The 22,368-nt window shown below is 33.9% G+C and overlaps 1 protein-coding gene across 9 annotated transcripts in view; it reads left to right on the top strand.

Moving 5' to 3' along the window:
• The window catches only part of PKHD1 (PKHD1 ciliary IPT domain containing fibrocystin/polyductin), a 405,020-nt gene that overhangs the window by 370,379 nt on the left and 12,273 nt on the right, over nt 1-22,368 (top strand). For all 9 annotated transcript variants that reach the window (XM_036218764.1, XM_036218741.1, XM_036218730.1 and 6 more), the window contains 5 exons: nt 4,209-4,344; nt 6,746-6,833; nt 10,991-11,098; nt 17,454-17,612; nt 21,463-21,585. In XM_036218764.1, the coding sequence (XP_036074657.1) occupies nt 4,209-4,344; nt 6,746-6,833; nt 10,991-11,098; nt 17,454-17,612; nt 21,463-21,585 (614 nt within the window). The remainder of the gene's footprint in view (nt 1-4,208; nt 4,345-6,745; nt 6,834-10,990; nt 11,099-17,453; nt 17,613-21,462; nt 21,586-22,368) is intronic.

The following is a 22,368-nucleotide window of genomic DNA, read 5'->3' as shown; positions in this document are numbered from 1 at the left end:
TGTAGTGTTACACTAGTAACATATATTGGGTACTTACAATGTCCCAGGTTTGGAATCACAATGCTGTAGTGCCAGAAAGAAACAGATCATAAGACACTTCTGTGTTAGGAGTTCACAGCAGCTAATGGTATCTAGCTAGGTTTGATAGAGAACATATGAGGACTATGAAATACAGTAGTCCCCTATTATTCACAGTTTCTGAGGTTTCAGTTACCCTCTGTTGACCATGATCTAAAAATATTTAATGGAAAATTCCAGAAATAAACAATTTCGTAAGTTTTAAATTGCATGCCATTCTTTGTAGGATGATAAAATCTCTCACTGTCCCACTTCATCTCTCCCAGGATGTGAATCATCACTTTGTCCAGTGTATCCATGCTGTATACGCTACTCATCCATTAGTCATCTAGTAGCTATCTAGGTTATCAGATCGACTGTCTCAGTATTGCAGTTTCTTGTATGCAAGTAACCCATACTTTACCTAATAATGCTCCGAAGTGTAAGAGTAGTGATGGTGCCAATTTGAATATGCCAAAGAGAAGCCATAAAGTGCTTTTTTAAAAGTGAAAATGTATTTCTGTATAAGAAGAAACATAGTATTTATAGAATTTGGTATTAGCTTGGTTTCAGGCATCCACTGGGAGTCTTGTAACATAGAAATTGAGTCATTTATGCCTTACAAACTGTATAGAAGAACATTTCTGAAGGACAGAGGTCATGGTGTTTATCCTTGCATATCTCACAGTGCCTAGAACAATGAGAAGGGTTAACATATGTTTGTTAAACTGAATTGACTAGAGAACTCACTTTCTTCTTCCAGGGTACAGAATCTTTCAAACTCCTTTGGAATTCAATATCCGCACCCCGCCCCTGCTCCCCAATACAGATTCTTCCCTATTTACCCTATTTGAAATAAGAATGGTTAAAAATGCTCAGGACACCCGGAAACATTTAAGTAAAGCATAGAGCTCTTTTACAGGAACCTGACTTGGTAACTTTGAGGAGGCAAAGGTTAAAAAAAAGTATCTCTAGCCCCCCCCCCCCCGCCCACCTTCCTGCCCCCCTACCATAGGTCTTGCCCAAAGCCAGCATTCACCAATTTGGATTTATTTGTTTGCTGGGTTTGGCATACAAATAGAAATAATCCCTTTATCTATAGGGTACGCAGTTTGGATCTGGCAGATTGAAAAGCAAGAGTTGGAATGAAGAGTGGTGATCTCTGAATTGGGAAATTTCTGTATTCTCTAGATCTTTCAGTTTGCACTTAAGCATTGAAGGGGTAAAAAATTCTTTCACATTCCTGGCTGGGTGTTGGAAGCTGTTAAATAGTGGTTAAAACTGGGAGCATTGGAGGGAACTTTCCTCCCCCATTTTTTAAAGTTTGGCTGTAGGTCTTTCTGCCTGCAGGCTACAGTCACATTAGCCTTGGAAATTGGATAACGACAGCACAATGACAAATCCAGGTTGCTTGCAATAAGTTGCTAATCCCTTTGCTTTAATATCGGAGCAGGGTATAATGATGTTTGGACATCACTCCAGTTTACTGACGACCCCACTGGGGCCAGCAATAGAACCTTACAACTGTCTAACAAGGTGTCAGGTGACTCCCGTCGTCACAGCAACGGACACTGGAATCTAATCTTCCTTCCATCCCTTCTAGCACCCAATAACGCCTAGATTATATAAGTGGCCCATCATTGCTTGGTAACTTGAATCAATTAACGTTAATTCACACAATGCTATGATGTATTGTGATCACTTTCATTTCAGGGAAGGGGGAGAAATTGCTATAAGTCACCTAAAATGAGGTTGTCTGTGGTGCTGAGGTATTAATTGGGTGTCCATATTAAATGCAAAAGGAGCCCCATCGTGAAAGGAAAGTGGATGAGTGACTCTCTTGGCTGCTATTGACCTATCAGAAGAAGACAGTGCCCTTTTCCTTTGCTTTTATCTATTACAGTTTTCCCTATTGCGTGTCAAGTTGATGTATTATAAAAAATTCATTTGGTGACCTTTCACCCCCTTAGCAGATTAAACAATTTCACTTCGATGGCATCATTAACAGGACCCTGCATTTAATGATGATTTCTCTAAAAGGCCACGGAGATTCGATTTTAAGCTAACAGATTTATTGCACTATTATAACATATCGTAAAAAACTGTACCACCTACGGTCAGGTTTTAGGATAGAAACTGCTTAAGAGTTTATGTGGAGCTTAAAGTGGTATTACCTTGGGATATGCTGTAGCAGCAAGTCTCTGACCTCCAGTGAGATGCTGTTTACATTTAATAAGAGATGTTTGCTCACAATAAACTTTAAAGTGTGTCAGGGACAGGCCTTTCAGCGGGTGTTCAGGCAGTTGGTTTCCATTCCTTCGTCTCTCGGCATCACTGCACTTATGTCAGAATGTTTGATGGAGTTTTTCAGTTTCTTTAACCCACACAGCTAGCTTGGATCCTGTCCCACATCAGAAAGCATTTAAAAAATAGGTTTGGGGAGAAGTAGAATCTGCTAATAATGTTAGATGTTTCCAAAAACCTCGAACCCATAGAAAAGAAGAATGAATAAGACAGAGATTTTAAAAATCTGTTTTAAATTATTCTCTTAAAAACAATTAAAAAGGAGCCTTACCCATTTAGGCTAAGCAAACTAATAAGTGATGATTAGGTTAGTGCATGTTGAATTCCCACTGAATGCTTGTAGCAGAGGTCAGGGCCTTAGCTGGTAGATGACCAAAGGGGATTCTTAGGACCATGTATTCCCACTTGGCCTCCCATTTCCCATGATTCTCAGGGGAGAAGGAATTTGCATCCTGCAGAAATTTCATAGTTCATGATTCATTTTATTTGTTCTTCCACTATTTTCTCTTTTTAGGACTAATTGCCAACTTTACCTGACATACACCTTCTATGTTAAATAAATATTTCATTCTTTTCTCCTCACAAAAGAAAAAAAAAGGGGAACAAAGTAGTTGACTTATAAGCTTTTAATTGAGAGCAGAATAGGCTACTTAAAAAAAAAAAAAATCAAATCCTTTCTTATTAGACTTGACCTGGGTTGTTTTCAGGATAAGTCACCATGGGGTGTCCTGTATTAAGGTAATACATGTGGTAAATGATGTCTATATATCTCCATTTAATAGCTAAAAATCTATTGCATGCCTTTGATGTGTAATACATAATATGCTTAAGGAGTAATAGATACATAATCTATAATGTTCTTTTAATAATGCCATCTTAATCATTAAAAATACTAAAGCTCTGGGGAAAAAAGATGTTTTATAGCATCATGAATTATACAACTTATTTTTGTTATTCCATTTTATTGCTAAGTCACATCAGCAATTAATATGCTCGAAAGAGGTGAAACACAATATAGCTCAGCGGTTAACTGCTCTAAACCTTGGTCATACGCTTATTATTTGTAAGACTTTTGGCAAGTTACTTTAGCCTTTTTAGACCAAATGTTCTTCATGTATAAATAAGAGTACCTACCTCATAGTGTCATTTTAAAGATACAATGAGTTTTTAGAATAGTACCTGCCTGGTACACAGTAAGTACTCGGCATATATTAATTATATTATCCTCTCTAAAGGCTTCATTCAATTAAAATAAATTAATCAATTAATTTCACAGTCATTGAACCTATTTTGTGCAAATATGTGGTGGAGAGTATAAATACAAAAGGATGGCTGTGAGAACTCAATGAATTATTTCATGTTAAACACCAGAGTGTTGGAGCTTGCCACTTCTCAACGATGTCATCTGGCGCCAGAATCAGCCATAGTGAGAGAATTAGGGTCTTTTAAAATTAGGGTCTTTTGGGAAAAAGCTTACTAGCTTACTACTGAACACATCCCTACCTACTAAGTACTTTAGTCTGATAAGTTCTCTCACTGAGGCTTTTATAGGGCCGATATTAATAAACTGTGATAAAAATCTCTAAGGTTATAATTTGTGCTTCTCCACTCCTTCCTCCAACATTCAGGCCATCCTTTATTATGGCTAATCAAACATATAAAATAAATATATACTTATTCTTTAGTTATAAGATAATATTCACTATAAAGTGTATTATTAAGTTTCTAGATGCAAAGACAAATGCAAACATTTTCTCTGATAATGTACTATGTAATATAGCTTTTGCACTGATATTTCTCTAATCTTATGGATGTATTCTATTGCTTTTTTTTTTTACATGTTCCAGAAATACAAGCAATTTTAAAATTGGAAACTTGATATATATTCGACCCTATACTCTTTCAGTCTTAGTCCAGCCTTCAAATGGAGAAGTGGGAAAAGTACTTCCAGAACAACCACAACTCATCTTTCTAGATAAGCAGGTAACTTGTACACAGGTTATACACCCATCTCTCGATTTATGTGGATTAACCATTCCACATGTCTTTTTTTTTTTTTTTTTTTTTACACAGAAGAAAACCGCATAAAAAGAATCTATCAGTGTGGAAAAAATAATATTAGAGAGGTAGGCCAATATAAGTCATAAAAATATTTATTTCACATATTTTCACAAAAAAATGGCAATGAAAATTTAGAAAAACTGAAATAAATATTATTCGCTCCCTGTGTCTAGACTGTAAAGCAACCAACCTTCTCTTTTTAATTGGCACAAAGTTGCTATCTTCATTGCTCAAAATATTTGGAAGTACTGCTTTGGTTTCATTATTCATGTTTATGTTTTTGGATGATCTTTTTCCAACCCCATCTTTTGCTAAGTTTTCATAAATTCCTCAATATTCACTGCAACATTTTAAAAAATCTTTTCGAAATTTTAAGGCTCATTAGATCTTTGGATGGATATCTAGAATTGCAGTTTCCAGTTTTGTGGCCAGTTGAAGAGCTTTGTAAATATTTTCAGCAGTGACTGAAACCGGTACAAGGTCTCTGCCATATTCATTGGTGGGATGGGCTTCAGATATTAAGTGAATTAATTCATTATCTGTTAATTCCTGATCAACTAGTAATTCATTAATATCATCTACATTCAGATTGTAGGAACCTTCTTCTTGAAATTTACTTAATAAATTAATAATTCCAGTTAAACTTTCGTCAGTTGTTGGAACCATATTCCCTGGTACAACCACTTCTGGCTATATTGCTTTCCAGTAAGCATTTAAAGCTGATGGCTTTATATCACTCAAAGAAATATTCTTGATACAACTGAAAATTGTGTGTTTATTCCAGACTTCTGTAACTGTGAATCATTATCTTCAAATTTATTAAAAATATCATTAAAACTCCATTTAATATAATTAATCTTAAAGGTGGAAATAATGGCTTGATCTAAAGGTTGGATCAAGGTTGTTGTATTTGGTTGCAAATATACAACTTTTATATTGTGTGTTCTAAATTGTGTGAATGACCAGGTACATTATCAAAAAGTAAAAAGTAAAAGTATTTTAAAAGGAAGACATTTTTCCTTCATAAAATTTTCAGCTCCAACAGCAAAACATTTGTAAAACCAGTCGCAAAAAACATCATTAACCACCCATGCTTTTTTATTTGCCATCCGATGAACAGGAAGATCATTAATTGTGTGTTAGTAAGTATTAGTTCTTTGTGTGTTGCGGAGTCAAGCTATTGGCTTTTAGAAAGAGTATTCTCCAATAATGGAAATAAAAAGAAAGAACTGCATAAAATGAGACCATGTAAATGGAAACCACATATGAAAAGTCCATGTAAAAGAGGGGAATTATTTACTGCATAAAAAAAAAATCGAGGGACAGGTGTACTTTTTCTTTAGAGCTGGGTAGCCTGTACTCAGCACATGTTTTAGATTCCTTCATCATGATACACAATTACAGAGTGCCCACTGTGTGACATTTGCTACACTTAGAACTTCTAACTACTTTTGTCATCTTCCTTCCGTTTCACAACCTGCCTGCCTCCACTTTGTGTGAATGTCCATAATTTGATTAAGGGTAAAAATATAATGCTTATACTTTTCCTCCTCAAGCAAATTTTCGAAGTAAGTCTCTCATATCTCAGAAATCTAGCCTTCTCAAAATAGTATATCTATATCTAAAGAAGTAATTTCCTATGCCAATGGAGGAATTTGTGCCATCACATCTGCATTCCAATTCTAAGTTATTTTAAATAGTTTCTCTTATATGTGGTTAAGTAAATCATCAACAGGAGGGTTCGGTGCTTAATTTTAATGTCAGTGTTCATGGCCTCTGATTCTATTTTATCTTTTCTATATTTACTAAAGTCATGGGGAAAAACAGTGAAATAGGATAGTTAAATCAGCTTTCCACTCTTCATTTTAAAAATGCATTCCATGACGTGTTTGCAGAGAGATGAAGGCCATGGGTCCAAAGTACACACACTTGGAAAGCTGTCAGTGTTGATGTAGTCTGACATTCACTCAATTCTCTCCTGCTTCTCTCAATCTTTTTCCTTCTTTGGTAACTTTTGGCACATAATGCTACTCTCCTCTTCTAAAAATGTAGCTTTCTTTTCTTCTATTCACTCTTCTACCCCAACTTTTCTTCAATTATACCCCTTCTCTTCTCTCAGTAAGCTAATTTTGATATATTCTTAACATGAGAAAGAAAATATCTACTCATCATTTTCCTTCCTTTGCTTATTTCTGTTAAATTTGTGCTTTATAAAATATCTTCCTGAATTCTTTCTCTCTCTCTTCTTTTTGGATAAGTTCACAAAATTCTCTTCTGAATCCAACTTTTCCTTTTTTTTTTTTATTTTTTTCTCTATTTTCAGAATCGAAGAATTGAGTCCTTGGGGCCCCCCTCAGAGCCCTGGGCCATTTCTGTTTCCCTGGAAGAGACATCAGATTCAGTGCTAAAAGGTAGGTGTCAGTGACATTCAGAGACCTGTTGCTTCTTCATCTGCATAGAAAATGTTTGCACTATTAGAAATTCATAGGCACAAGGTCAGTAATGCTCAGTGTCTTCAATAATTTGGAAGAATATAGTTCATTCCCATTCTACAATGCCAGTGTCTGTGAAAAGAAAGTTTAGGCTGCCAATAAATCCTTAAAGAACCACCACCTCCTCTCCCTTCCTTTGCATGATGAAGAAGCATTTTCGTCATATCCATATCCTCAATTTGGAGTAAAGAGAACAATATGTTTCCCTAAGACAAATAATTTTTTAGTACAACATCGTGAACTGGCCCAGGGAGAAAGTCACAGGTACAGTGTAGTTTTGTGGTTTCTATGGAGAAACACTTGCCCTCAATGATAGGAAGAACAAATGTGATGGCAAATGTAAAGGACCTGGCCCAGAGCAGGGCCTCAAGCTGATTTTTCCTTCTTCACCTTTCTTTGTCCGCTGTTACCTTCCTGTGCAGTCCCAGTACCACCGCTGGCTTTATTTATTTTCTCTGATGCTTGTGCATCTGAAAATCAAAACAAACAAACAAAACAAACAATCAAACAAAAACCATTATTCTATTCTTTGTTTCTATGAGTTTGATTATTTTAGATATTTGATATAAATAGAATTATACAATATTTGTCCTTCTGTGATTTATTTCCTTGGCATGATGTCCTCGAGGCTTATCCAAGCTGTCACATTTTTCAGAATTTTCTTTCATAAAAGGCTGAATAATATTCCATTGTATGTGCATACCACATTTTCTTTATCCATTTATCTACCAACAAACATTTAGATCGTTTCCATATCTCGGCCAGTGTGAATAGCATTGCAGTGAACATGAGGCACAGCTATTTCTTTGAGATCCTGATTTCAGTTCTTTTGGATATATAACCAGAAGTGGGCTTGCTGGACCATATGGTATCTCTATTTTTAATTTTGTGGTGAACCTCCACAGTGTTTTCCATAGCAGCTGCACCATTTTGAATTCCCACCAATAGAATATAAGAGTTCCAATTTCTCCACATCCTCACCAACACTTGTCTTTTTTTTTTTTTTTTTTTTATAATAGTCATCTAATAGGTGTGGTCATCCTAATGGTTTCGACTTGCATTTTCCTAATGATTAATGATGTTGAGCATCTTTTCATACACCTGTTGTCCATTCATAGATCTTCTTTGGAGAAATGTCTATCTAAATCTTTAGCCTATTTTTTAATTGGGTTATTTTATTATTATTATTTTTATTTTTTTTGCCATTAAGGTACAAGAAGAGTTCTTTATATATTTTGGAACTTACTCATATCCAGTACCTTATTTATACTTCATACTTTACCAAAATTCTTTTTTTAAAAAAAATATTGTGGTAATATACACAGAGCATGAAACTTTCTTAACTATTTTCACATGTACAGTTCAGTTACCCATTTTTTTTTTCCTTACTCATACTTCATACCTTATTCATCCTCCAAAGCTTTGCTCCATATTTAGTCATATCTCACTATACTTCAGACATTACCTGTACATAGTACCTTACTCATTCTCCATGTCTAATTGATACTCCATACCTTACTCAGACTTCACACTTTACTTTGCCCTACTCCTGATACTTAACACTCCCCCCAAAATCCTTTATTATTTCTCTTTCAGTTATCACAAGGATAATATCACTGACTAGCTTAGAATCATATCGTAAAGAATGAAATAGTTTGCTATATTATTCTATTAACACCAATTCAAGCTAAGCGAGCTGACTCACCTGGATCAGTGTTGTAACCATCGTCCTTCTTGGGAGCTTCAGTGGGAAATTATGAGGAACAGGCTGAGGTTATCTTCGATGCACATAGTTTTTTGAGTATGTTATGAAGTAGGGAAAAAATTCTTATGTAGTTTTCTATTTTAAGCATGCCCATATCACCAAAACATCCTATTTCATATGACTGGAAGTTTCTTTTAAAACCACCATGAAACACTTCTTGACTTCAGAAAGAATAACACCAAAAACATTTGGGATGGATTACATAACTTATTCTAAGTATTTCCTGGAGAAAAACAAAATAACAACAACAAAACCATACCTATGTGCCTAATCTAAATCTTTTATTCTGCAATTTAACTTCATGTTCTTTTGTCTTAGTAGATCGTCCTCAGTAAAAAAAAAAAAAAAAAACGTTTTAAACTGTTAATGAAAAATTGGATTTGTACACACAAACACAATTATTTAAGGGCCCTTGAAATCCTTTGATACTTAATCATAGGTCTTAGTTGTAGAAAAAAAAAATGTTCTTAATTTTTTTTTTTAAATAAAATCTCCAAATTAAGGATGTAACAGTTTTTTAGTATATATAGCTAGAGGTGAATGGCATAGCTGTGGCAGAGAATTTGGTCTGAAAGTTATTTTAGCAACCATATGCCCAGCAGAAACATATTCAGGTAGCATTCCTCGATAAGTCATGTAATCAATTTCAGTCTTGCACAAGCCCAACACTCGCATCTCATCCCAAGTTCTCTCAGCCAGTACATTGTTTATACCAGCTTGATCAGGGAGCCTGTCAATGGCATTTGTATATTTTACAATTACCATTCCAGAGATATGATGAACCCCAGAGTAATATACTGTATTTGGCAGCAACTGCCTCAGCTTTCGGGTGCATATGCTTCAAATCTGAGAATATCATAGATATATATGGGAATCTTTGTAGAGATCTCTGAGGCAAGCTGGTATTTAACACAAAAGCAAACCCATTTGGAGCTAAAGCACTTTCCATTAGGCAATTTGGCGGCTGTTCTACGAGGCAGACTCACTGTGCTCCATGGACACATTTCGATTAAATGCTGTTTTGTATTCCTCCAAAGATGAGAACAATAAGGACGTTTGTCAAAGGAAAAACTGCAGCAAACGATTTCATGTTGAACATCTGTACTCTGCAGTTCATTGTTTGCAAGAGTTTATTGACCATAATTTTGATGCATATAGGTTTTAAAGAGTATAAACTGCATTTATCATGGGTGCCTATCATTTATTTTAGTCTTGACTTATTTATTTCCATTTTTCTGGGCATTTTATTTATTTTGGGACTCTGCTGAAATAAAGAAAAAGATGTTTCGAAAAAGGAAGTTTTAGTTAGCTCTGCAAAAATTGATGAAGAAAGACAATGTTTTCACAAAAAAAGATTGAGCAATTGAATTGAAAAATGTAACACTAAGCATGCTATATCTTTATGATACCTTTCAGCCTTAAAGATCTCCAACCAGTTTATAAACTTTAAGAATACTCTCCTAACTCATTGTCCATCATACCAATCACAGTGACACTTCTAGAGTGAAACATAGCAGCTGTTAATTAGCAAAGTAGTTTGAGGATACTGGCATCAGAAGACTAATTAATGGAATTGTGAATGTGATCCTGAGTTGTCTTCTTTCACTTTATAAATGTATGGCCTATTTTTAAAAGATGTAAACCTTCTTCTTTTTCTTCTTCTTCTTCTTCTTTTTTTTTTTTTTTTTTTTTTTTTTGCATTTTATTCAGGGAAACCATAGCCCAGGCAATTCAAGTTGCTAATTCACGATAGCCTTTATCAGTCATGATTGCATGACTTCATGCTGAAGTCTTGATCCATTGGCCGACTCTGCTATCACATAAACTATAGATCCTTTGAATAGAAGAGAAGCAAAGCCTAGAAACTAACCACCTGGAAGGATAATAGTCTGTCTTTCTTGAGAGACATTCAGTAATAAAAAAGTCAATATATAGTAGTGGTTAAGAATGCTAACTTTGAAATTAGGTGGATTAGGGCTATAACTCCAGCACTGAGTGATTTAATCTTTTATGAGCCTAATTCCTAATCTCTAAATAATATAGATAATAACATATTTTATAGGGTTTTTGTGAGTTTATTTATAATGATGCATATAAAGCACTGCCAGGTTAAGCTTTCCATATATGTTAGCTGTTATTATTATTATTCTATCTTAGATTATTTGGTTCTAAAACTTGTTTAAGAAAACCCTGATGGATTTAGTAACCTCTTTAATTAAAAAAAATGATTTTCCTTTATTAGGAAGACCTAAAGAAATTGCTCTTGAGAATGTCACTAACATTTACTTTTTGTTTTTGTGTTTGTTTGTAGGGTGTACTCTGGCAAAAACTCAAGATGGTTATGTAAGCTTCTCTAACTTGGCGGTTTTGATTTCTGGGTCAAATTGGCACTTTATTTTTACTGTCACTTCCCCTCCAGGTAATTTCAATACACTGTGTGTTTATTATCTCTTTCTTTTATTATTTTTAAAAATAGGCTCTTCTTTATAATAGGAATACCTCCTATTATAAATAAGAGTCATCATAGTTTAGAGAAAAAAATCACTTGATTATAATAAGGTGTGAGAAGCAAGAAGACATGTAGAAATTAAGCCTCAGGAGAATCCTGGTAAATTTTCCAGGATTCAAATACAAGAATCCAAATGTACATTTTCCTGTAGTTGTTAAAATTTACTTTGTTCTACTTAAAAAAAACAAACAAACATATATATATATATATATATATATGATGTTTCATAGCATTTGGTTGGGTATTAATTAGAAATTTTTAATTTTTAAAAGAGAGTCATGGGATATTGAATATTATAAATTTTTCTCTTTCACTCTTACCCTTCTCATTCACTTGCCCCACCCTCCATCCCATAAATGGTGACTATATCCATTCAAAATCTTGGTACTTTAGAAGTACGGATAGGTATAAGGCGAATGTAAATTGTTTATACGATTCAGTTCTTGACAAAATATTTAAAAAATCTCACTTCTGAAATATTCTTCACAATTTTTGCTTTATTAGAGGGTAATACTATTCAATAAGTTTGTTAGTTAAACCTCAAAGCCAGATGAAACTATGTAAAATACTACTGTTTCATACAGAGGAATAGTGGGAGTGCAATTTTTTATGTCTGATTTGTTATTTATTGTTGTCCTTTATTATTTTTCTAGACTCAAGAGTACAAATTTTATATGCTCTTTTTAAAGGACTGAACTCTGATGGAAACACAGTTAACAACTTGGAAAAAAATGATTTAAATATCGCATTCATTATTGTGATTTACCAGGGAAAAAAATCTCCATCTAAAAGAATTTTAAAAATACTAACATCACATTTGAACTGAAAAGTAGAAATTTATAATTAATTATTAATTTTGGTGAGGTAAATTAATCTGATAAGACATTCGACTGTAGAAAGTAGTTCATGTTCAGGTGTGATAACACAAAATTTTACGAAATACATCAGAACAATCATTACTGAATGTAAACCTGTTAGACACTGGAAATGGCAAAGAAAATCAAATGTTTTGATGTGAGGTATCTGAAGTTCAAAAACAAATGTTTAATTAAGGCTAGATATTAGTCTTTCCTCATGAAACTTAAATTCAAACTGTCATAGTACACTTTTCAAAAAGTTAAAAATGTAGCTCTCCTGAAAATATATAAAGAGCGCTTGTCAACAAGTTCTTGAACTCATTAATGAGGAAACCAGGAGGATGGCAAAGCGGTAAAGGAACATTTGAAGGATACAGATCATATAGCCAGGAAGGAACCGCTGACATAAGTTTGCTAAATTGGATACAGGGCAATAAAACTGTAACCTTTGAGGTTACAGGTCCACAGATATCCTTTGCATCTTTACCGAACAAAAACCCTTTACAGTATACCAATCTTGTACCAATTAACAAGCCTGAGCTTTAATTAATATTAAATATGAAGTCAAAAAAGTATGCTACAGAGAATTAGATAAACCTTAGATGGGCCTATTTAAAATGCTCCAATGTGACATTGATAAGAACTATAATTATTTTTTTTCTCTTAATTCCAAGTTTTGGACCATCTTTCTTTATAAAGGGAATATCTTCTGAAGTCAGGTAATATTATTATTAATTATATAGGGCAGATATTATTTTAATACCTATGAAGGTATCCTAATTTAAGTATAGGTTCATAGATAACCATGTTTAGCATCTTTGGCCATGGGATTCCCAATAATATATTTTGAAGTGTAACACATGCAGAGTTGGATATTTTGTCCTAGAAACTTTTGTCCTTTAATTTCCTCAATGGTTGACTAAGACTAAATACTTTATGAAGGTTATTTTAGGGAACAATTTATAAAACCAGAAGTAAAATATGGTATAGACAAAACTTCTCATTAACACTTATGATTTAGAATCTGAACTTGGTGTTCATGTAGACTAGAGCACTACTTTATTTTAGGTTCCACCTATAATTTATAAAGTAGACTAAAAATTATCTCAAAAAAAATTTTTTATCATTTTCCACAAATTATTCTTCATAATTTTCAAAACCAAATCTGTGAGGTGATGTTCTGTCAGAATAAAATTACAAAAATTTAAATTAGAAGAGAATATATGAAGGGTAAAAAGAAAGCATTTAAAAGCCTATACTCTGTGACCCCTCATTGACATCATGTTTTGTTTTGTTTAAATTTTATTCCCATCCCCCCATTCCATTCATATCTAGCAACCATCAGCTTGTTCTTTATATCTATGGATATGTTTCTGGTTTGCCTTTTTTATTTGTTTGTTTGTTTGTTTGCTTTTTAGATTCCACCTATAAGTGAAGTCATATGATATTTTTATTTTTCTGTCTGACTTATTTCACTTAGAATAATACCCTCTAGCTCCATCCGGCTTGTCACAAATGGCAATATTTCATTATTTTTTATTGTTGAAAATGTTCCATTATATATATACATATATATGTCCTTTATGTATATATGTGTATATGTATGTGTGTGCTTGCGTGTGCGTGTGTGTGTGTGTGTGTGTGTGTGTGTGTACTTTACTCACTAATTTATTGATGGACATCCAGGGTGCTTCCATTTCTTGCCTTTTGTAAATAATGGTGTCTATATCTTTTCTCCATAGTGTTTTTGTTTTCTTCAGATAAATACCCAGAACTGGAATCACTGGATTGTATGAAAACTCTATTCTAATATTTTGAGGAATTTCTATCTTATTTTCTATAGTGGCTGCATTAATTTACAATCTTAACAACAATGTATGAGAGTTCTCTTTCCACCATATCCTCATCAACATTTGTTAGTTATTGTTTTATTGATGTTAGCCATTCTGACAGGTGGGAGGTGATTTCTCACTGTGGTTTTAATTTGACATCATGTTGATTAGCCATAAATACACAGAGAGTAACTCTTTATTTCCAATTATATCAATTTCTAGTGCTAGAATCATTTCAGAAAACAGATCTCATTCCCACATTGATAGACCAATCAATGAAATTTCTTATTTATAACAAGCGCCAAAGTCATAGATGTGACAAGCATTGATTTATGTTGTTATTGTTTCATTCGTCTATGAATCAAGTGGAAAACTTGCAATAATTTTTATTATGTTTCCTCTTCTTTCCTAGAGAAAGAGGAACAAGTCATTATTCTTGTTTTAGAAATATATTGAGGAACTGATAGTTTAATTGGTTCTGACCAAGAGTGTATGGAATTCTCATGTCTTTCTAATATACTGACTAAAAATCCAGCTCAATTATTTATTTCTGAACTTCCTAAGACACTGTCAAGAAAGGTTGACTTCCCATTTAGCCTTTCCACATATGCTATCATTACCAGGGTCTAGTCTAGGCTGTGGTTTTTCTAACCATTTCTTGAAGCCAGGGAGTTCTTAGGGGGTTCTTAGGGCCTTCTGGGCCAGGAAAAGGCTGAGGGAGCCGAGAATGCTGCCTGCCATCTAATCTAGAGAAATTCCCTTGCAGTCGCCATGTCCATGCCTGAAATGCATTTCCTCCAGAAATTCACCTGGCTCACTCACCATTTCACTAGGGTTTTTTTCTGAACGTCACCTCCTCGGAGAGGCCTTTCTGTATCCCTTAACCTACAACACCATCCCCATCCCTGCTCCCACTTCCAGTCATTCTCTATCTTCTAACCTCACTTTAGCCCTTTTCAGGCACTTACCACGACTTGGCATCAGGATGTTTCCAAATTTGCCTGTTTGCCTACTACTGTCTGTGTGCTCTGTGCCCCATTAGAACTTAAGTTCCAAAAGACACAGGAATTCTGGTGAGTTCTGTGTTACATTCTCAGAGTATAGGAAAACATGACACATCATAGGCACAACAAATATTTATTTATTTATGAATAAGTAAGTATATTGAGATTATGTCTAAGATTGCATTTAAAAAAATGTTTTGGTGCTAAAAACATTTGAAAGCTGATGGTCTCTACCCTTAGACTCAGCTTACTTCTCTAGGCTTATAAACTGGTCTACCTGACTTCAGGCCCCCAGAATTTTTCCTTCTACAACACTTCATTGGCTTCAGAATAAAATCAAAGACCTTCCAAATGATATTTAATGCCCACCAAAATTTGTCTCAAATGCTTTCCAGCATTAATTACCAGTATTTCCCAGTATTAATTTCCTAAACATCAACTGATCTTTTCTCCTTTCTGCCTTTATTTGCTCAGGCTTCAAAACCCGACTTACTCTCTCTTCTGGTATGCTTTTTCTGATTATAACCTATCACAAATATCTTTCCACAGCAATCATTTGCATTATTCCACGCCAACATGTGTCACATTCTGATTTGTGTTACAAACATGTGTATGTGTATCTCATCTCATTTACTAGCTCTTAAATATTTTAAGAATCAGAACAATAACTTATCCACTTATCAAGGTAAATAATCACTGAGCAATCAGAGAATAGATAAAAGAATAAGGAATTTTGTTTTAACTTCTGCAAATCTTTAGTAAAATTCATTTTCCCGTATTTTATTCAGATGACCATAAAAAGCAACTAATTGATAAGCAACAAGCCAAGTGTGTCTCAAGTTAAGATGTACAAACAGGAGAACTATTTCTAGCTAATTTTGTTATGAGAGCTTTGGGACTGAGTCAGTCAGCAGTCAAAAGATTGAAGTCAACTTCAATCAAGATGTTAGGTTCAATCCAAGAAAAGTACAGTGAAGAAAAACATAGTGTTTCTTTGAGTAGAGAAAATAAAAATTTTGTTTTTGCCCGAGTGATTCAGATGAAAGCAGAGGTTTGGAGTTGGTTTATTTGTTTTGAATAAGCTACTTTAAAAATGTTGGCTATGACTTATGTTCATAAGCAAGCTTTTTTTTTAATTTTTGTATTGAAGTATAATTGACATGATAAACTACACATACTTAAAACATACTGTTTCATAAGTTTTGATGAACACATATTCCTATAAAACCATCTCTACAATTAAGATAATGAACATATTTATCACCTTCCAAATTATAAGCATATTAAAAATTTTCTTTTTTAAAAATGAATATACACTAAAGTTTATCTTTTCTGGTATGTCTTTACATGTAGAGAACCATGTAATCACCACCACAATCAAGATATAAGAAATTTCCCCCAAATATCTTCCTTATACTTTCCTCTCTCCTCATATCCGCCCCTCCCACTACCACTAATCTCTGGCAACCACTCATCTGGTCTCCATCTGTATAGTTTTGACTTTTCTAGAATATCATATAAATGGAATCATAAAGTATAGTATATACCCTTCAGAGATGGGCTTCTCTTGCTCAGCATAATAATGCCTTTGATGTTCATTCCAGTTGTTTCACATTATTAATGAGTTGTTTCTCTCTATTTCTTCCTCCCTTTCTGGCTTTCTTGTTTTGGTTTTTTTTCCTTCACTTCTCCTTTCTACTTCTTTTTATTTTATTTTATTTTATTTTTAACTTCTTGGCTAAGTAGGATTTCATTGTCTGGATAAGCCACAATAGGTTTATTCATTCCCCTGGTGAAAAACATTTGGATTGTTTCTGGGTTTGGGTGATTATGAGTAGAAGTGCTATAAAAATTTGTGTACGAATTTTTCTGTGTACAGGCAAGGTATTTTTTTAGATTCTTTTATGCCTTGTTTAGAAAGAATAATAGGTTAGAACCAAAATAATCAGTCTGTTAAAAGCAGAGAGGTTTGGGATGAATTCTTAGAAAGATACACTTTGTAAAGAAAGTTACCTATTTTCACCCATCTTCCATAGTCAAAGTGGCTCTATCTATCTGCCACTGCTCTACTCCCAGTTTTCCAGATAACGAAATTTGAGTGGACTTTACAAATTGTCTTGATTCTGTAGTAGGAATCCCTGAGCCCAAGTTTTGATATTATATGCCATATTTTAAATAAGATACATTTGTCAGAGCAAATAGTTTTGCACAATCTGAAGCTGAGAGCATTTCTGTTCTAATTAATGGAAGATAAGAGTGAAACTGAAATTTCGCATTGGTGGAGAAAGTAAATCTGAGAATAAAAGGGGAAAATTGGGAGAATTCCCCATCAGTATTATACACAATGGGAAAGAACAATTGTATGTTATTGTTGGAACTGGATTCTTATAGTTCTCTAGAAATACAAATCTTGAATTTATTATTGGTTTATTTATTTAATCATTTAATTTAATAAATATTTATTGAAACTGCTAAGTGCTATGTACTATTGTAAGCATATTTTTTCACAATATTATATTAGCATCTTAATACATTATTATTGAGACATTATTATTATTATTTTTTTAAACAGGGGCCAATTTTACAGCTCGATCCAGGCCATTTGCCGTCTTACCTGTGACTAGGTCAGAGAGGTCGACCATAATCCTGGCTGTTTCTCTGTGTTCCATGGTCTCATGGCTGGCCCTGTGCTGTCTGGTGTGCTGTTGGTTTAAGAAAAACAAAAGCAGAAGTATGTAAATTTTCTTTTTAGGAATAAAAATATTAGAGAAAAATGTGATTATGTATAATATATTAATGTCTTTTTCTTCTTTCAAAGAGAAATGTTTACAAATTTTTGCAACATATTAAACCACGTGGAGCTAAATTGTGCAATTCATATAGTAGAGGCAAGGATCACTTAGTTGTAAATAATAGCAACAATAATAAAAGCTCATATTTATTGAATACTCACTATGGTCCATGTTCTAAATGCTTTCGATATATGAATTTATCTAATCCTCACAATACCACTATGAAGTATTTACTAAATAAATACTATGTCTATGTTATGGAGAAAGAACATGAGGCACAGAAAGACTAAGTAACTTGCCAAGGTCACACAGTCAGGAAGAAGCCAAGCACTTTGGTTCCAGATCTCATTCTCTGAAACAACACGCTCCACTGCCCACATAATTCTCCAAAAGGTGAGTTCAAGAATCAGAGTCAAACATCTTCTTCTTCAGAAGAGGGAAGAGCGTGCTTGGTAGTTTTTTGTTTTGATTTTAGCCTGGAGAGATGGAGAATCACTGAAAGAGTTTCTGTAAAAGAGGCTTTTTTTTTTTTTTTCCTGTCCTACTCTGTTTAGAGTGTGGGAGAGAGAGTAGATGAGGCACTGACAAATTTCTTACTCCACCCACATTACACTCCCTATCAAATGAGTGGATGAAACACGTATGATACTAGAAAATATTAGGACACCAAAGTAATAAGCAAGAGTCAGAATATAAAAGGCAAAATGAGGAGAGACAAAGAGAGAATGTCAAAATAAAGGAAAAAGAAAGACACTTGGAGCTGCTACCAGAAGATTTGCCTTGTTTGGATTTCTGAGAGATGCACTGGATGTGCTCTTAATTTATTTTTTTACCAAGCTTCAGCCTGATATGCCTACCTCTCTCCCTGTCTTGATCGGGCTGGACAAACTACAAGAAAACTCGAAGATTCCTGTCTTTCTCAAGAAGAATGATACCTCACCCTGGGATGTTGCTTGTGATTTGTTGACCCCAAGGTTTTGGCCATTGTTTTTAAATCTAAAGTTTTATCTCTGTGTGTGTGTGTGTGTGTGTGTGTGTGTGTGTGTGTGTGTGAGGAGAGGAAGGGGAGGGAGAGAGAGAAATTATGTAGGGCTTTCTGGTTTTTAAAGCAAAGCCCTTTTATCATTTTTAATCTCGTGCTTCTGGGAAGTAGTTGACATAATTCTCATCCTCCATGTTATGGGTAAACCTACTGACCATGGAAGGACCTCTCGTTAAGCTCTGCTCACCCCATCCCTTCTCTTTTGGTCTCCCAGCTCTAGAGGAAGCTTCTTCCTCTAGTTACTAGCATATATGGACAAAGACTTCTAACTTCCCCTTTTTAAAAATGTAAAGAGATCATGAGGAACTTTATGAAAAAAAATAGTATACAGTAATCAGCTTTGTATAAGTAATTTGAATTTCCTTGGAGAACAAGATTCTCTGATTCAACTATATGGTCTGTCAGCAGGTTATAAAATTTTGATCTTGAGACCTCGTTAAACTTTCAATAACTATTGGAAACCTCAAACAATTTTGTCAATGTGTGTTCTATCAGTAATTCCAAATTAGAAGTTAAAAGAGAAAATTTAAAATTTATTTTTTTAACTAACAATAATACATGTGTTATATGTTAACATAATTAACATATATTTTATTTGAAAAAACTGCTTCCAAAAAATGTATCGTGAAAATAATGCCATTTTTATAAACCTCTTTAATGTCTGCCTTAAGAAAAGTCAGCAGGATTCTTTAAGCAGCTTCTGCATTCTATTTGTCACAATGTATTGTTTTGGCTGAGATATATGAAGAAAATCCAGCTTCATGCAGATATGTAGTAGAAAGGGGAAGAGTATTTAACCCATTTCCAGCTTAGAAAAGAAAAAGTGCAGCTTGCTGTCAGCATTAATTTTACATAAACACGCTCTTTGAAGCTGAAGTAAATCTGACTGATTATCAATGTGAGAATAAAACATAAAAACTGTTCTTGGAGTTATTTCTAAACATAACTTGTCTCTAATCCTAATGTAACAGAAATGTATACGATGATCACATTTAATAATTTAATAAATTTTTTTTGTGTGTGGTGAGTTTCAAAGCACGGAACAACACAAAGCAGAACGTCACATTCTGCACATTCTCTCTGGATCACCTCACCGTTATTTGTTTGCATCATTCATCTCTAAAGACTGTCAATATAGTAGAGTGATGCAAAAATAATAATAAAAGTGAGATATTTCGTGGCAAACTTTGGGTGTAAGTTTAAGACTGTAATTCATGAATTATCTCAGCGTAAACACTGAAGCTGCAAGTGCCTGCCACCAGAAAGTATTCTCAGGGCAAATGGGAAATGAGTTAATAGCATTTATAGATAGTTGTGGATATTCTTCCTTGATACTCTACCCATACTGGCCAAAAGGTAGTTACTTAAAAGTACATTGAATGGAGCTTTTGACCATGCATGATTTTGAAATATTAGGCTTGGTCTTTTGGAAAAGGTTGTTTCAATGAGTTATGAAGATCTTTCAAATGCTGACATATTTTATTCTACAATTTTAAAATCACATTTGTTAATTTCCACATAGACCTTTAAGAGTTAGAAATCTGTGAAAATTGTAGTTGATACAAATTTTCCAAAATTCTAAATTTCTCATGAGCGCTTGAACTTTATCCCTCCCAACAAGTACTGCAAGTTGTTTCTTTGAAGTTATAGGCTCATTTCATTCACTTAAAAAAAATGTATCTGCCAAATACCCAAGTACAAATAACCATAATTTTGTCTTTCAATCATTCCTTTCCAGTTCTTTCAATCCAAAATCATGTTCCCTGAAAAAATCAGCTAGTTCAGCTCAAAGCTCAATCACCAAAGTGCTTCTCCTTGAACAATCATCATGTGCCATGACATGGAACCATCTGACACTATATTATAAATTTATTTCTTTATCTTCTGCCATCCAAACTAGAATAAAAGCCCTGTGAGGGCTGAACCCAGGTCTTTCTTACTCATCATGTTTTCCCATTGTTTACCGAGAACAGTGCCTAGCATGAGCAACATAAGTATATTTTTGATTACTATATTTAATAAACAAATAGAAGATAAAGCATCTCTTCAGTCAGCAGTAGACTGAAGATATAAAGTCTTCAATCAAAAGCACACATCTGCATAAACTCTGTGGATTATACTAATATCAATTTCCTAGTTTTATATACTGTGATTCTGCAACTTTGTTAACAGTGGAAAAAGCTGGGAGTTGTATGGGTTCTCCTTGTACATTTCTTTGCAACTTCCTATGAATCTATAATAACTTCAAAATAAAAGGTTAAAAAAAAAGCATTAGTAACATTCTATACCAGCTCTGTTCAATAAAAATATGACATGAACCACAAATAGGAGGCATATAATCTCATTTTTCTGGGAGCCACTTAACCTAATATATTAAAACTTATTTCAAAATGTAATAAATATAAAAGTATTAGATACCTTAAATTTTTTTTTTTAATTAAGTGTATAGTCTACACTTATGGCACATCTAAATTCGAACTAGTCATATTTCATGTATTCAATAGCCATGTAATGTAGCTACCATATTAGACAGTGCAGTTTTATATCTAAAAGTTGGTGGTCAGTATATGGGATTTTATTTCATTATTCCTTAAGCTCTAGATATATTACACATATTCTATTGCATGTATTTCACAATCATTTTGTGGGGGCATATCAGAAATGTCAGTACTTAGGGCCCATTTAAAATAATAAATGTTATTTTATTTAAAAAAATGAAATAGTCACTTTTTTTCTTATTAATTTAGAAGTAAAAAATGAAGAAATTTCTGAATCCCAGACTGATGATCAAAAGAACCATATCCACGTCTCATCCAAACACCAAGGATCACAGGTAGAGACTGAAAAAGAAGACCCCATAGCGGAAGAAGGTAAGCTAGGGATGATCCCCACCAGAGGGACCCAGTGCAGATGAACTGTGGCCTCCCTCAACCCGTGGCTCAGTTCTAAATTGATTTAGTTTATAGCCCTTTCTCTTAGCCTTTGTTATATCGTCTCAAAGAAATTCTACCCCAGCATAGGAATCTAGCTGATCTACTGATCACTCATCTATTAACCAATTATTCAGGTTGATGTTTATATTTTCTCACTTAGTAGAAGATTATTGGTTTAACATTTGAATTTGTTACACAGAGAAGGGAAAACCAGAATATAGGCATATAATCTTCCCCTTAGCTATTGCAAAGCTGCCAGTTTGGCAACATTATTGAATTTGGGAAAGAAGAGAGTGTAGCTGCCAAATACCAGCTATGCAAATTAGATTGAATATATAACCCTCAAGAAATGAGTCAGCTTTGTTAAACTCTGCTTTGTTATTTAGTTGTTCTTTTAGAAAAATGTATTATTTGCTTACATTGTGCTTTAAGCCAAATGATTGTGTTTGTTCTATTGCTAAATCACCATTAGAACTGGTGAGAAGCAGAGAAAAGATAGGTATTTGCCTCGGACCAGTGCTTTCCCCATGTCCTTCAAAGGGCTTAGGAAATAGAAAGATAGTGGGCAGGACAAAAAATGGGTTTGCTAAGGATGAATATGGTGTATGAAAAATATTCATATAATTTCCATGGATCTGAAACACTTTAAAACATATGCTCTAAAGAGAATATTCTTATTTTCTAAGTAATAGCTAATTATAATATTTTCTGCTTGAAATG

Source organism: Rousettus aegyptiacus, unplaced genomic scaffold, assembly GCF_014176215.1.
Source record: "Rousettus aegyptiacus isolate mRouAeg1 unplaced genomic scaffold, mRouAeg1.p scaffold_m13_p_1, whole genome shotgun sequence".
NCBI classification, from domain to species: domain Eukaryota; kingdom Metazoa; phylum Chordata; class Mammalia; order Chiroptera; family Pteropodidae; genus Rousettus; species Rousettus aegyptiacus.
The sequence above is the reverse complement of the archived record's forward strand: the minus strand, read 5'-3'. Positions and strand labels throughout refer to the sequence as shown.